At 36.7% G+C, this 17,177-nt stretch overlaps 1 protein-coding gene across 1 annotated transcript in view; it reads left to right on the top strand.

The window, feature by feature from the left end:
• Window positions 1-17,177, top strand: part of LOC113230338 (collagen alpha-1(IX) chain-like) — a 60,095-nt gene that overhangs the window by 33,518 nt on the left and 9,400 nt on the right. The window contains exons 12-19 of the mRNA XM_026464233.1: window positions 2,485-2,554; window positions 5,315-5,367; window positions 7,994-8,102; window positions 9,751-9,839; window positions 11,352-11,432; window positions 12,735-12,842; window positions 14,636-14,767; window positions 15,628-15,682. Of these exons, the coding sequence (XP_026320018.1) occupies window positions 2,485-2,554; window positions 5,315-5,367; window positions 7,994-8,102; window positions 9,751-9,839; window positions 11,352-11,432; window positions 12,735-12,842; window positions 14,636-14,767; window positions 15,628-15,682 (697 nt within the window). The remainder of the gene's footprint in view (window positions 1-2,484; window positions 2,555-5,314; window positions 5,368-7,993; window positions 8,103-9,750; window positions 9,840-11,351; window positions 11,433-12,734; window positions 12,843-14,635; window positions 14,768-15,627; window positions 15,683-17,177) is intronic.

The raw sequence follows: 17,177 nt of genomic DNA, 5'->3' as shown, positions 1-17,177 counted from the left end.
GTCCACAACATTACATCTTTAGTTACATTATTATTATTATTATTATTATTATTATTATTTTGATAATTATACATATTGAAATTGACTCTATTAATTAAAATAAATAAAATAAAATAAAATATTAAAATATAAAGTTGTATACATTCTAAGAAATTAAAATTAATTAAACAAATAAACTAACTAAGGTGTATAATAATGGCACCTTTTATAGTATTAACTTAACACAAAAAATATCAAGGAAAAAAAATTAAAAAAGGAGAAATATTTGTAGAGTACTTGATATAGATAATTGACATGAGCATCTTTTAAATTGTTTGTCACAATGATAATCATCATCATATTCTGTATATATACTATACATACTATGTATATGACTATGTTAGGTTGTATGTATGAATGTATTAGGTTCGTTTGTTTATATATATTTATTATACATTTATATGTGATTATATATTTATTACATACAAGTTATTATTGACGTAACATTTTGTTTAATAATTATTAATATAATTTAAATAATAATATGTAATATGTAATTCATTAATATCATAATTCGCCGCGTTCGTAAATTTAGTTTTTCTTAAAGGTTGACTGGTAGAGAATGTTTTTAGCATTAAGTTCACCTTTTGTATTTACCATCATGTCTTGTGGTCAATAAAGTTAAATAAATAAATGAATAAATAATTCAGGTTTTTTTTCAAATACGGTAACACGCCCTAGACAGCATCATATCAATTGCCTTCGAAACCCCTACTACTAGGACTCTTCAGCGCCCACTAGTAGAGTCCACTTTGGGAAACTATGCTTAAGAGAGTCATCTTCAAGATATTCATTAACTGAGTAATAGCATTCCTGATTTAGTAATAATTTGAATTTATTGCAAAATGTGGAGCTTCTTTCTTTTATTTTAATGTGTTAAGTAATTTGTTATAGATTTTTACTGCTTTATAATGTGGGCTATTTAATTTAATTTCTTTTCTTCCATTAACTATATACAAGGAAGTATAAGTACATGTTCTTTTATAAAAATTGTTTTGCTATATCTGGGTCGGATATTAAAGATTATACGAACATACTTTTTTTTGTATAATAAAAAGATTTTTGGCGTCAGTACTGTGGCCCCATAACAAAATACCGTACCGAAGTCAAGCAGACGCATAGGCGCAATAGGCAGTCTGGGCACACTCTGCTTTTGCGTTACATTTTAATACAGATAGTGCATAGATAAACTGTGATAATTTGGTCTTTATGTTTTCAATATGTTTTTTCCAGTTTAGATGAGTATCTGTTGTCAATTCTAAAAATGTGAAATGTTCTACTTCCTCAATATGTAAATTAGTTGTTATTGATTCTAAATCTTTTTTTTCCTTTTGGTAAAGCATACCACATTTAGTTTTTTTATTATTTATTTTTAAGCTATGATCAGAGAGCCACAGAGAAATTGTATTAAAAGTTTTGACTAGTTTTGAAAGATAATTATTATTGGGACATTTAAAAAGTAAAGAAATATCATATGCGAAAAGAATACACAATTTCCAAATGCAAGTTAGACGTAAAACAAATTCAACAGCGTGGAAACACGAGAAAGTGACAAATTATCGGATTACTGAAGCGCCAAAAAAGTTCTCAGATCGCTACGAACGTTGGACAAATTTTGACATAACAAGAAACCTAAATTCAACGTACATATGACTCTTTTTCCTCAGCGGTACTTTAGACTTTCTATCTTTACACTGACGACATCTTTTTAGAGCACATATATTTATTTAAATGCTTACAACTTTTTCATTAAAAGAACCGACCGCAAAAATTTTTGCAATTATATCTATTTGCTAAGTTTCATTGAACTCGTTTAAAGAAAAGTGGGTGAAATCGAATAAATCGACTCATCCGAAGAACAGGGTCCGACGTGTTTGTACAGAGAAAAAAGAGAAAAAGTACGTTACGAGAATAATTTCCTTATTCAAACTAAGGTCTACTGAAGGTATTTTGAGAATTTATATATCTTATTTCATTTCGGAAATATAAAATCGAGCGAAACGGTCGATCTGACATCCACAGCGAAGAAGAACGAACGAAGTGTACTATGTTTCGAGAACAAGTAGTCTTGCACATACATCTTTGTTCTACGTATGAGTTTAATCGGTTTCATCCCTTTAGAGGTGGAATATTTTTTTCAAATTTGCAAGGGACCACTACTGAGGTACCCATTTTCATCATCATCGAAATAGGTTTACAAAAATGGCGGCGAAATCGCGTAACAAACACATAAAAAAGAAATACAGTCGAACCTCGGTTAACAAAGTTTCAATGTTCTTTTGAAACACTTTTTGTATTTTTTTTTTTAAATCACAAGTACGCTTTCCATCAGGTGAGATGGAGGTGAAATGCGTACTTACTTTTTAATAAAAAAAGGTACAATGTAATGGAACCTATTTATTACAGCTTGTTTAATGTTACTAATAATGTTCATTACATTTTTAGGTTACGACAACCAGAGGAGCTCGAGGAGCGCCAGGATTGCCGGGACAAAAAGGAGATCGAGGAGAAAATGGTAAATATTATACATACAATAGTTAGTTGTTATGCAAGCCTGTAAAGTTGTTGTTTCATGCGAGTGCCTGTATTGAAACTTGAGCAAGCGAAGGAAGTTAAGATTGAACCACGAGAGAAGCCAGCGGTTCTAAAATAGATTCCTGAGCGTAGCGAGGGTTTCAAGACACGAGACGCAATACAACTTTGCTGTTGAGCGAAACATACAACTTTTCACCTCACTATAGCGAGGAAAATGGTAGATGAAACAAAAACAGTTGCTCTATACATCAGTTTTTTAGCTAAAAGAAAAAGTTTATATTCAGATGTGCTCTGAATTTACACTACATCAATTTTTATTCTTGCTTGCACTTTTATTTTGTGTGATTAAGTGATTATTGAAATTATTTTAGTTCTTCAACGAATTTAAATAATTTAATAAACACAATTAGTTATCATTGTCAATTTAATGTCAACAACAATAAGAATGAAATATAACAATAGATTTATATTATGTAATGTACGACAAATCGCGTGGTTGAACGTATCTTTTTCTTTCATCGAAAGAAAAAGTTAGGTGCACCACAGCCCATCGTCAAGTTCGAATTTCAAAAACTTTTTCCACGCTAACGTGCAAAAAATGCTTTGCGCGCAAATTTGTCATGAGAAAGAAAGCCTTTGCGAGCTAGTGAGATGAAAAATAATATATTACTAACACATTTCAGTTAACTATGTGCCTACTTAAATTTTAATATACCAGACATCTTATCCAAGGTCGTCGACATAGCTGGTAGCATACATATGCAAGACATAAGTGGTATATATGTGGGTATATATTAATATTGTATATTTGTAATGTAGTGTATATTTCTGTTGCTTACACGCTCAGATACATCATTCTCTCTGCAATGACAGACCTTTCGGGTGAAAGAGAGAGTAGTAATAAAAAGAGGAATAGTTCTTCTACCAGCTTTTCAATATTGTTGATTGATGTCTACTCCAGTTTATCAGAATAGCAAAGGTTTAAATTAGATTTTTTTTAATATATAATAGACACACGTTTGGCCACAATCTCACCTGATGTTATTGATGATGATGTTAAGTGACGATGTGACCGACGATGGGCCGCGTTAGCCTTAAAAAAAATACCTATTCACTCTAGCCTTGAATAGCCCCAAATTGTACTTTTCGTGAAATACAGATGCCGAAAGAGCATTTCATTCCTTTGCCGTCGCATCAGAAAGGAGGAAGCAAAGCACTTAATGCGAATAGGTGGAATATCAACGACATAAGAATGGAGTGCTCCGGACCTTCTAGTCGACCGAAGGAGGAACGGTGATGGTGGAACTAAATTGAAAAGTTCCTGCGCACACTCCCCGAAATGTATCCGATAGAAAACCGACAAGCAGGTTACTTTTCTGCGATGGTAGAGTTTTGTAGCTCCACCGAGTCCAAGGTAGCTAACTGGTAATGGGCAGAGCCGTCCCAAAGGTGGCAGCAGTAGGTACTCCATACACGATCGAACTTGTGCTTTATACAGATTTAAAAGCTATTCAGGTGTGAAGTACCGCCTGACCTTATAAAGTATGCTTAGTTTTCTGGCAGCACTTTTTGCCAAGCACTCGACGTATCGCCCAAAGTAGAGGTTGGATGATAAGTCCAGACTAAGTAGCTCAAGGTGGACCCTTATCGGCACGGATACATCTCGGAAAGTCGGAGTAAGGTGTAGGGGATTCCGTTTTGATGCGAAAAGACACGCCTGTGTTTCAGCTGTATTAAACCTGACCCTGTTCGCATCTCCCCAGCTGGAAGCCGCTTTCAGGCTCTGATTCAACCGGGTGACCATCGCCTCTCGTTTACACCGGATCTCTTCGCTCTTGTTTCGTGCGTCTGAGACATAACTCTCTATCACTATGCTGTCGTTTGCATACCCAAAGATACCGGGCATCAGCAGGTCGTTGATATGCAGCAAGAATAGAGTGGCGGAGAGGACAGATCCCTGAGGTACACCGGCATTTATACCATGAGGAGCAGACGAGTAACCATCGACAACTACATGAATTGACCTATACTTCAGAAAATCGCCTATCCGTATGCAAAAGCCAACAGGAATTCCGTAAGCTGGAAGCTTGTTTAACAGGCTATCATGCCAAACCCTATCAAAGGCCTTTGATATGTCGAGAGACACGGCAAACGATTCACCGCGTTTCTCGACTGCCTCGCCATAAATGTGTGGCATACGCAAAAAGATTCCTAGTAGATCGACCACGGCGAAAACCATATTGTCGAGCACTGAGAAGATCGTTATCTTCGAGGTATCCAAGGAGACGGCTGTTCAATACACGCTCCATAGTCTTACAGAGGCTTCTCTTCTCTTCGGTGCTGTAATCGGGACGGCTCACCTAAGGCCTTACAGAGAATTGGATGAAGTCCGGGCTGATCTGGTGTTAGGACCTGACTTAGGTGGCCTTCTCGTATACCCTATGGGTCGGTAGGGAACCCTCCCTATACTCCCTCACTATAATCAAAACTAATGTAGAAACTTATGGGACTGTGAGAAAAACAGGCACACACACACACAGGCACAAACACACACACAAAAACACACATTGTTAGGCATTAAAGTACATAAAAGTTGGTTGATGTAGGTTAGTGTATTATGCTACGTTTCGATTAATTATTTTCTAAATATAGGTATGGATTCTTCGTTGTTGGTGCCCCGTATTTAGTAAGTATCTAGTAGTTTAGAATTTAGTTTCTTAAAGGACATATTTTTTTACAGGAAAAGATGGAGAATTAGGGCCCGCGGGACTGCCTGGAAAGGATGGCAAAGATGTAAGTTGAAAGCGCATCGTTGGTGTAATAAGATCACATCTGTAAAATGCCAAGTTATCAGGAGAGAGGTGTTAAAGGTTCTACGAACAAAATTAGACTAGCAATAGGAGAGTTATAAAAAAGGGATGGCGACAGGTGTCCCAATAACGACGAAGAGCCGTTCATGGACTTTGCTAGTATAATTTTGCGTTTTAGTTTATGCCTGAAAAAAAATATGCAAAAACACTGTAGTTTAGATTAGACATAAAACATGAAAGCTATAAAATACCAAATGAATTAAAAATAATTAAATGCTATATGCCATTACTGGGCATAAAGCAAAAAATAAAATACAATGTGATAAAAATATTTAGACATTATTTAAATAAGAGATAATCAACTTCAACTTTTGTATCTATGGCTCCGTCGTTTTGCGCGACGATTTCGCCAACGTCAGGGTTGAAAGACGTGTGGAGCGGTGGCGAGATAGATTGCCGGTTATTAAAATGCTTCGGCGATAAGAGATAATGAAAATTGCAAAAGAACGTTTTGACAAGAGACCTCTTGCCAAGGTCAATGTCAAATTGATATTGAGAACAGTGTGACTATTTGTGGCAGATTTCAGTTTTTTCGGCAGATTTAATTTTTATTCATTTTCATTGCTGCAGAACATGATAAGTTATATTAAATGTGACAGAATTTGACAGATTTGGGAATATTCGGGAAGTTCTTTATTATTCTTGGGAACAAACTGAACACTTGTTGTTTTCTGCTGCTACAAACAAACGTCTGAAGCGAAATACAGGACAATGATATAAACATAACCTATATCAACTTTATAACCCTAGCTGTACAGGCTGTATTCAATTAGCTTTTTTGACGCTTTGATAATGAATTACAAGTATTGATAGGTCCTTAATGCACGTCGTCAAAAAAACTGGGTCACAAAATACACGGGATGTCGCCATCCTTCTTTGACATATACATAATTTGTTTATGTGGTTCGTATTATTTTTATGACATTTGATAAAAGCACTTTACATCTAATGCTCAACTCACACTGGCGCAGAGTCGATGCGTCGCGACGCGTCATGTTATATATATAAATAGGGATTAATATATATATATATATATTAATCTCTATTTTCCCATTGTTGAGGTACAAATTTGTGTTATGCAAACATGGAAACGGGCGTCGACGCGTGTCGCCGCGCGTCACTTGAGCGCAGTGAGGCGTCAGACGCCGATCACACTGTATTCCGGGCGCACTAAAGCGAGCGTCCCGTCATGCGGCGAAGCCCGTTGACGCGTGTCCCCAAGCGTTGTAGTTGATAAACAGGACGCGACGCGACGCTTCGACTCTGCGCTAATGTGAGTTGAGCCTTAAGATCACATGTGGCTTTATTATTCGAAGGGTTGAAATATTGAAAAGTACTTATTTACGAAATTCTATGTATAAAATGTCGTAAATATATCACATACAACCATCCACTTCATCATAGTGTTCCACTTGCTACGGTTCTCACACACATATTTAGCTTCATCAACAAGCTTTAGCGGTTTAATATCGTCGGTGTTTTGTAGAAAGGGCATAACCGATATTTCGTAAGTTCTTTCAGTGGACTGTTTTAAAATTCAATTTTAAAACAGGACGTAACTATTTTAAAACAATCGTCTTCTTCTTATCGTATCCATGGCATACAATATAGTATTGTGGCTCAGAACTCAGCCACGCCACCGCGTCACTAGCAGCCGCCATTAAATCCTCAAGCGTGCAGGTGTTAGGGCATGCAGGGCAAGATATGAGAAACACTGCGTTACTGTGTTTCGGATGACAGTCTCGGCGTTAAACGTGAGTCCAGGAATGTATGGCCCATCTTATGTTTCGTCTCGGCGAGATTTTTGGACATACAAGACGTCGCAGTGTAGCATGCGGCAGAGTTCCGATGAGAAATCCTCTATGTCAATCGAGACTCCGCACAGAGCTCCAGACTGAACGGTGGGATATGTTTGCCATCGTAGGGAAAGGGTTTGTAAATCGACGCAAGGTATTGGCCGAGTGTTGCCCATGAGGCGCTAGACGTACAGGAAAACAATGGTTCGTCGTGTGGGGAGGTTCCTTACATGTACCCTAAACAGTCGTTAAAACCTAAAACATGCTGCCCTGAAAATTCTACGAAATGTCTACAGAACACCGATGATATATATGCTCTTTGTTTAAAGGTACTGTTAGAATGTTGCCGGCGCGACTGTACCTAAATTATTTCCGTCTATATTTCAATTTTTTTCTTATAATATCAACTGACGGGACGAACAAGTCCTGCACCTGATGGTAAGCTACGTGCCTGTCCATAACAGTTGCAATGCCACTTAGAGCTTTAAATCGTAAAGATCTGAGGGGCACTGCCACTGCGCCCGTCACCCTGAGACATAAGTTGCAAAGTCGCATGCGCCTGTAATTTCACCAGCACCCTTACCCTTCAAAACCGGAACGCAATAATGCTAAAGTCATTGCAGAAATAGGTAAGGTTGCAGTACTTCCCTCGACGAACTCTTTCACAAGGAGCTCTACTGCTAGTAAACTGCTGTTTTGCACGGTATGATAATGTCAAGTATGACGGTGTACAGTAGGTAACGAAATTTCTAGGGAACGCCAGGTGTACGAGGATCACCTGGACTACCTGGTGAAACAGGCGAACCAGGTCCCGCAGGACCGAGGGGACCTCCCGGTTTCACCGACTATCTGGATATACCTAGTGAGTGTCTGTAAGTTACTTACTAAAAAGTAAGTACGTAGAAAACGTTACTTATAAAATTTAAATTAGAAAATATCTGGAATATTCTGCATAAGATCGCACCATCATTGTTTTATAAAGAGTTAAAAAAGTGTAATTATTGAGAAATTTACATGTTAATGAATAAAAACCGTATGAAATATACTATTGTATTTTTTTCAGTGGGTTAAAATATTGTGGGTTGATGTTGACGTTGATCTTTTTTATCGTGTCTAATAGAATTTAATAATATTGATAAATGTGCGATTTGATTTTTTACCTAGCACATTCTTTTGTCAATTTACCTAAAAATGTTACTTTACTTAAATCGTCACTATTTTATTGGGGGAGCGATGTGTAATTGATTGTAAATTTTTACGAGAATTTAATGAGAATTGTTGGTACCTAGTTTATGTGGGATTCTGAATATTTGAGTGCGTGCATTATTAAAATATTAGACGACGAGTGTACATAATACAAACGCGTGACGTTTATTCCCAGTAGTACTCGATGCTGTATACTCGATGGTGGTAGGTAAGGACTGTGCAAGCGAGACAAAGAATAAAAGGTGTGAAAAAACTTTTTTTTTTCCGTTCTCTAAGAAAAACCCAAATAAAAGGTGTAAAAAAAGTATCTTTTTCTTCTAAGAAAAAAACGCGCGAAGGCATTTAAAACTCTGTGATAATTTTGTTCGAAATACTTTAAAAAAAGAAGATTGAACAGTTTCATTAAAGTTTTGGTTTCTTTTAATATCCCACGTTTATCTGGAATAAAACTATGAATACCAGACTGTACTTTGGAAGCAATATACTAATGAATACGAGAATTTGAAGAAAGTATCTAGGCAAGAAATGAGAATAAAAAATCTATTTTACTATTTATATTTAATATTTTTATTTAAATTTTTATAATTAATAGATTTAGATGTGACTTTGCGGAAATCCATTTTAATACAAATGGAAGTCAATTATATTAAGTGTTTTTTTTCATGTAGTTAATTTTCCTAACCTCTCTCAGCATAAAATTAATACAATAAAAACACAAACGTAATTACAGTCATAACCACCAAATATTTATTATTTGACGTTCGCGCGTTCGGGTGAAGAATGAGCTCGTTCAGAACGTTGGCCAAAATTATACAGAGTGTTTTCGGTAATGCGACAGTATGGGGAATCCATATCTATGGGAAATCCGAAACCATCGAAAAGACAAGAAAACTGTCATAAGAACAATAAGTTTTTTTTGTGGAAACAATTTTGACATAGTCAATTTTTTGGTCAAGCGCGAGTTGTCCACAAAAATGAATAAAATTGTTAAAAAAATGTTCATAAGCTGATCGACTCAGTTTCATGAAGGGATCATTACATTGTATGGGACGAAAAAATCGGGACAACAGTTGGTCAAATTCCATAAAATTTTTTTTTTACAAAATGAATGAAATTGTCTATTTTTTTTATTTAATGCTAATAGACTCATTTTTTTATAAGGATGACTTCATTGTATCGGAAAAAAATAGGGACTGCAGAATTGATCAAATTCAATAAAATGATTTGACTTAATGGTTCCTAAGACAGTTTCCTTGTATGTTTTAGGGTTTATTTATTTTTATTAAATTTTATTACTGTTTCAGGGGAAAAGGGCGATACGGGTCCCCCAGGCAAGCCCGGAGCTATAGGTCCGACAGGGCCAGTTGGACCTATTGGGCTTAAGGGCGATAAGGTATTATAATATTTTTATATACTAACAAATTTTTTTTTGGGAATCGGTGTCTTCACACGTTTTTCTTGGCATTGCAGTGTATTCCGGGCAGCGTATATGGTTTTCAGTATGTGTACGTCATCCAAGAATAGATGAGTCGCTTTTGAAGTGCCTAAACAACCGAAATATCTTACACGGTGTGTCCCTTCGAAGTGACAATTTACGCCTTTTCAGCTACGGTATATCCACGATAGTCTGTCTTTTTTTAAGATGGAGTAAAATGACAGTTTATTGACAATAGTGTTGCCCGCTTGCAAGCAGCTAATGATTGCAGTCGAGAAACATTCTATCGACTATCGACTGGATGTTGGCTACGCTTATGCAATAAATAACGGAACTCGTTTCATTCCAACCATCATCGGCTCATTATTCGTCCAAATACTGAGCACACGTTTATTTGTATTTTCAATTTTTGTAAGTTCATATTGCATTTAGAATTATCTCTATAGATCATAGGTTCCCAAACTTTGAAGCTCACCGCCCACCTAGGCAAGATAAAAAAATTTCAACGCCCACCACTACAAAAAATAATAGAAAACACGTATTTTTTATATTAATTTAATTTAAAAAATCACAAGCAAAAAAAAGATATACGTATGTAGTGAAGTGTAAATATATAATTCTGACATTTTCTTTAAATGCGGTAGGTAGCAGCCTCTGGACAGCATCAACGTTCCCAGTTGTTTCCGAGGCCCTACCGCCCTAGGACTCCTCGGCGCCCACTGGGGGGCGCTAGAGACCACTTTGGGAAACTATGCTATAGATGAACATGTTTTAAAGTTTTGCATTTTAATTCGTCATAGCTAATCAAATCCGCCTGTTCTCGTTAAAATGTATATGAATAAATTACGGAAATTGGACACTAGTACGCCAACTGTCAAAATAAGAACGAAGAAGGCAGTAACACAAAAAATAATCATTAGAACGTCGTAAACATTCATAATTCAGACATCTAATTTTTACAATCTATCGATAAAATTGTCAACAACATCTTCATGACTATTGCAAATTTTATGAAAACTGACAACCCTGCTAATGTTATTTTACACTTCCTAAAAAAAAGTTAATTAGATACGGCTAGAAACGCTCACAAGAAGGCGTCTCTGCTTAGCTACACTTTTCCAGCTAGGTAGCTGAGAAGGCGTAGGAATGTAATTCATTGCTTCAAGAGGTCATACTGTGTACGATATTTCTGCTTAGGCCTTATTTACACTAATTCAGCGATCTGTAGTGGGTCTTGACCCAACGAGATGGCTCAATCTCTGCGTGCAGGGCGCGGAGATTTTTCACAACTTCGTCCCTCTATCGACCAATCGTTCGTCGACCACTAGGATGTCCCTTGTATGATGCCCTTTTCACCGCCCTATCGGGCACACCCAGTGACTAATAAATGCTTTCGATAAGACATGATTTATGTCCAGCATAAAACCAAATGTTTTTTTGAATAATCAAGCTACTTAAAATTCTTAACAGGGTGAAAATGGGCGGATCGGTCTACCAGGTCCTCATGGAATGAAAGGAGATAAAGGAGATTTAGGGGCTGAAGGACCACAGGTAAGATAAAATACTGGATATATTTAATGTTTCAATGAGGGTTGTATGTCGAAGTTTGGCCGGACACAGTGAAACTATACTCAACCATATATTGTTTTTATCCCACTTATATCAATTCTTCTATCGTAAATTACAAAATAGGCACCATATTTTATAAATCACTTTATTTTTATGTAAATATGGTAAGTCTATTATTACATACTTTTAATTACTAGAAATAAATGGAAGCTCGTGTTACGAAGTTATGACTTCAGAGGGTTCTCGGTTCCTTTGTGGGGCAAGATATTCCGTACCTACTTATGTCTAAAGTGCACGTCTATCGCATGACGTCATAAAAATAGCACGAACTACATGAAACAAATTTTGGATATGTGAAATTTTATAACTTTTCGACGAGGCTATCAGCGCAAAAGTGGTGTAACTGACTTTTTAAATTCATTTTTATATTATCTAGTGACTGGACGAAGAAGTCGTACGCCTGACGGTAAGCTAAGCACGCCTGTCCATAATAGGTGCAGTGCCACTCAGAGCTTTAAATTGCAAAGATCTGAGACGCACTGCCACTGCGCCCGTCACCATGACACATAAGTTGTCAAGCCCAATGTGCCTGTAATTTCACCAGCACCCTTCTAAACAGGAACACAGTAATGCTGACATTACTGCTTGGCGGCAGAAGTAGGTAAAGGTGGCAGATATTTGGATTTCAAGTATAAAAAATATTTAGTTATTATTATTTTTTCAATTATTATAAAAGATATCATTGCTTTTTTATACACGAAACCAGCATTCAAATATATAATAATTAACTATGCACTTTAGTATTATTTAAAGTAATATTGTAGAAATAAATCTTAAATGTGGTTTACACCACACTTAGGCGGTTATTTAAGTATAAAAAAGTCATCGACTAATTACGTTTGTAGAATCTTTAAACCTGTCTCAAGAAAAATAGTCATTTTGGCCTTCTATTACATCACAAAGGGTGCAGGACTCGCTTGAGGTTACGCGATAAGTGCCTACCGCTGATAGTATCGCCAGCAGTGCAAGCGCTCTGACAAGTATTTAATTTACATTACAATCCTTGTACAATTTTAGCATATTCGGTTACGCATGACTGCACACGGCGGGCAACGTTATTTTCACCTCTCTGAACGCGTGCTTAGGTTCCTTTTTCCTTGTAGTGAGCGTCTGGTGTCATTAGTCAGATTTAGTAGGCTATGAAAGCGTAGGTATTCTCAAATGCATCTGTTACGTAGTAACTATTAAATAATCTATGAACAAGGTTGCTAATTGTATTTTCAGGGTCTACCAGGTGCTGACGGTCCGCCGGGACTTCCAGGGCTTCCAGGGCGTGTTATGACGCAGCGAAATAATACTCCTGTTGTTGGCGAAAAAGGAGAGAAAGGAGAGGTATTATATTATTAACCGGTCTTAATAACATAATTCACAATCTTTATTTTCACTTACAGTTGCACTTATAGGTATGTATATTCAAATCAGCACATGCACTTACATATCGAATAGGTTACTTTAGATTTATTATTTTAATGATCAATTTCCCTCCTAGTCGTTTGTTAGATCTTTCATTACAAATAACTTCTAGATTTAGTACTTCTCGTTGGTTCTGACTGAAAACCAGCACCTTAGGGAACTGCTGAGTCAGCGCCATTTTACTGCTATGACAAAAATGTTTTATTTTTCCTGTTGTATTCAATCAGTATTTGTGTCATACTAGTGAATAAAGTGTTTATCTATCTATGTTCAGAGAAGGTTCTCCAAAACAATTGATAGGTCCTATCGAAGGGCCTACTTTTTATTTTATGTGTACTCGTATGTGTGGGACATGTATTCTATCGTGTTGAAAGGCTTTGCCAGGCGGGGAAAGGTAAATTTTTGTAAAATAACAAACTTTTGTTTCTTTTTGTTGTGTTGTTCTGCTTTATATAGGGTTACCTTACTGGACTGCCCCACAGAGGTCCCGGGTTCGATTCCCGGGCCGGGAGAATATTTGTATGGCCTACATTTATATCTCTCGTGAGTTTGGGTGTAATTTGTGGTTGTCTACGTGTGTCCATGATACGCGCGACACAGAGTTTTACAAGTTCGTGGATATGTTGAGTGTGTGCGTTATTATTATTATTTACTTTAGTCTTCTCAGCTTGTTAGCTGGTTTGAACCATATTTACGGACCTAAGACCTATTATTATTACTATATCTTTCTAATTTGTGAGTTATATCAACTATTGTTCCGATTTGAAATGTCGAAAAAGAAGTTCTAAAAAGAAATCGCAATTAAGCGCCTCGACTCGGAAAAGACGCAGTTTCCGATCGGGAGAGGCAATCAAAATCAAGCTGCTGAAGGCAGTTAAAAACCAAAGAAGTCTAAAGAAACTAGTTATATTTCTACTTACAAATTATGAAACTTTTCTTCAGAATACACCACCGCATACCGTAGTAAAGTACCCAATAGTAATACATTTCAAAGATATATGTATAATTAATTTTCAGAGGGAAGTATTAACTATCGACTCTGTATCTATCATGCTCTGGCCACACAGAGACGGCCGCGGAAGCGTTCCGGGTGCGAAAATTTTTGTAATGTATATGTATAAAACGAGGCTAAGTGACTAAATATTGATATTACAACTATGCATCGTTAGGGCGCATTTATTCGATACGTATTTCACCGCGCTCACCCCGCGCGGCTGCCGCTCGAAAACTTTCTCCTCGTGTAACTGGATAACTGGACTCGTGTAACTAGGTGCTTTGGATAAGTTCCGATAAGTTGAATACGTTAACTAATTTTAACTGTTTTAAAAGAGAATTTTGTGCTCTAGCTTTTGCTAAGTTAAGTAGTTTTAGTCAGCAGTGGGCGGCAGATGTAATAACGCACGGCCGACGCGCGGCTGGCGCAAGTTTGTGTGCCAGGGTTCTGAACTCACATATTACAAAAATTCCCGTGCCCGGAACGCTTCCGCGGCCGCCTCTTTGCGGCCAGAGCATTATTCCGGTAAATATACTCTCAGATAAAATAGTGAATTGTAGTAGTTTGGATCTCTGTTTTCCAGAATCAATGATGATATGTTTGTGGATGATATGTTACACTTTATCTTACAATAAGAAAATCTAAAAGATATTGACATGGCAAGGGTGTCACTTTTTCATTATAAAATTTGTTCACTAATTTACTTATATTATTGCAGAAAGGCGACCTAGGAGAACCAGGACCTCGAGGGTACAGCGGCCAAGATGGCACCCCTGGATCGCCAGGAAGCCCTGGCATGCGTGGGCTTCCAGGTTTACCAGGGCCGTTAATGCCACAATTAATGGCAACGGTTAGTTTGTGATTTATTCAATATATTTATTTTTTATTTATTTATATACACACGCCCTTAGATTCCCACTGGAGTAGGCAGAGACTATCGATCGCCCCTTCGCATGATCCTTACAAACCTCTCTTGCTTCACTTACATTAATCAATATTTTCATACATACTCTCTTATTCTTCTCACTACGCAGTCCAGCCTTTTTAAGAACATGCTCAATTTCATCGGAGAATGTTCTTTGTGGCCGTCTTCTTCCAATGACTCCTTTTACATTAGCTGTATATATTTCTTTCGTTAATCTAACTACCCAAACCACCTAAGCATACCCTTTTCTATTTTTGTTACTACATATTTTTCAAACCATATTTTTCACAGATAACAGCATTCTTCACTCTATCACACAACCGCACACCACGTCAATATATATGTATAACTATATAAGCATAGTTTCCCAAAGTGGTACCTACCAATGGGCGATGAATAATCCCAGGGGGAAGGGGCAAAAAAAAACCTGAATTATCTATGAACTAACGCCACATATATTTTTTTCATTGTGATTTTTTTTGTGTTAAGATAATATAAAAAATGCGTGTTTTCAATTTATTTTGGTGATGGTGGGCGTTGAAATTTTTTTATCTTCCTAAAAGTGTAAAGTTTGGGAACCTATGATATAACGCGTACCGATTCTAAGTTTAATTTTTCTTTTTCTTAAACTTCCTTGCAAATGTGGTGGAAAACGTTGTATGTCACACAACGGAACAGCGATTACAAACGTTCGGGCCATTAAACGGCCTTTGTTTTTTGAATGTCCCTTTGTACGTAATTGCCAACTTAACGCCCTTGTAACACAATGTACTATTTTGTTTCAGACGCATACTCTTACTGATGAAGAGGTCCGACTTTTATGCCAAGATGTTATGAGGGGTAAGTAACATCCTTATAAAAAAAAACAAGCTATTGAAAATATATGTAACTGTGAAAAATTTTAAAACGGCTTTATTACGCGTTAGGACTATAGATTTAGAGAAAGCAAAACAAAGGCTCAGGTCATATAAATTTATTAGAGTAGAAAATGGAAATGGAAAGTAGAAAGGGGAAAAAAAAACCTTGCTGAAAGCTGTAACAAAAATAATAGAATGATAGAATAAACAAAACAGTATAGAGTACTAAAAAAACCGACCTCAAAAGTCATTCATCCCCTTGTTTGCCACCCTTAGAGGTGGAATATTTTCTTCAAGTTTAATTGGGTCCACATCTGAGGTATCTCTCCAATAAAAAATAATCTTCAAAATCAGTTCACAAATGCCACCGGAGTTATCGCGTAACATACATAAAAAACATTCTGTCGAATTGAGAACCTCCTCCTTTTTTGAAGTTGGCTAAAAAGGGTACAAATGTTATAAAACACACAGGGAAACCTTTATTGCATCCGAACCTATATAGGGACAGCATGGTAAAGCTCATTCTGCTGAACGAGAGCACACTCGTCTCTCGAGAAGTGTAGGTACAATGCAAGGATCTTGAGCTTTCAAAAGCTTTGATAGCTGCCTGCTGTACCAAACACTGTAGAGAAGCTCTGTCATTGGACAGGAATGGCTTTAGAATTCCCAACCAGAGTCTTAACTGGACATTGTGGCTTGAACGAGCACATGTCAACTATTGAGCAGAGGGAGAATAGAGTGTGTAGATAACTCCTGTTCATCTTCTCACTCAATGCTACCCCCTGATGGGCGTACGAAGCTCCATAGTGGGAAGGCACATGCCACAACCAAAAGGCATAAAATCTGTCGAAGCCAGGAAAGTCCGTCAGTTCTTCAATGCTGTCGGCCTTGGCTCTGAACTGAAATTTGTGGTGATTACAATAGATCAGTTGATGGTCGCAGTGATGAGGGGCTGCATGTGCCCCGAATGACGCCACCCTAATAGTAATAATAATAAGGCGAGAGTCTAAAATGGACATCCAAAACAATAATAATAATAATTTAAAACACTCCCTACTAGTATTAAAGTATAAAGTCAAAACACTTACCTCAAGAGGGACTATATACGTATAAATATAATATAAATTAATATAAAAATAAATATGTAAATATAGGAAAGGGAAATTACGTAATATAATATTGTAAATATATTAATCGAAATTTTAACAGATATATATATATATATATGTATATACATATATATACAAGTTTTACTTTTAGTAATTTCTTGTATATGTGTCAAGCAATCGCAATGTTACTATGGTATGATGTGATGAAATCATACCACAGTAAAGTGCTTACAATTTACTGTGGTATGATTTCATACATCATTTTTTCATTACAATGGGATATTATAGGTTGTATGAACAAAAGACACACCTGCACACACAAACACACACACACACACACACACACACACACACACACACACACACACA

Source organism: Hyposmocoma kahamanoa, unplaced genomic scaffold (assembly GCF_003589595.1).
Source record: "Hyposmocoma kahamanoa isolate Upper Pololo Valley unplaced genomic scaffold, ASM358959v1 101, whole genome shotgun sequence".
In the NCBI taxonomy this organism is placed as follows: Eukaryota; Metazoa; Arthropoda; class Insecta; order Lepidoptera; family Cosmopterigidae; genus Hyposmocoma; species Hyposmocoma kahamanoa.
Note: the sequence above shows the minus strand (reverse complement) of the source record. Positions and strands in the feature narration are given on the sequence as shown.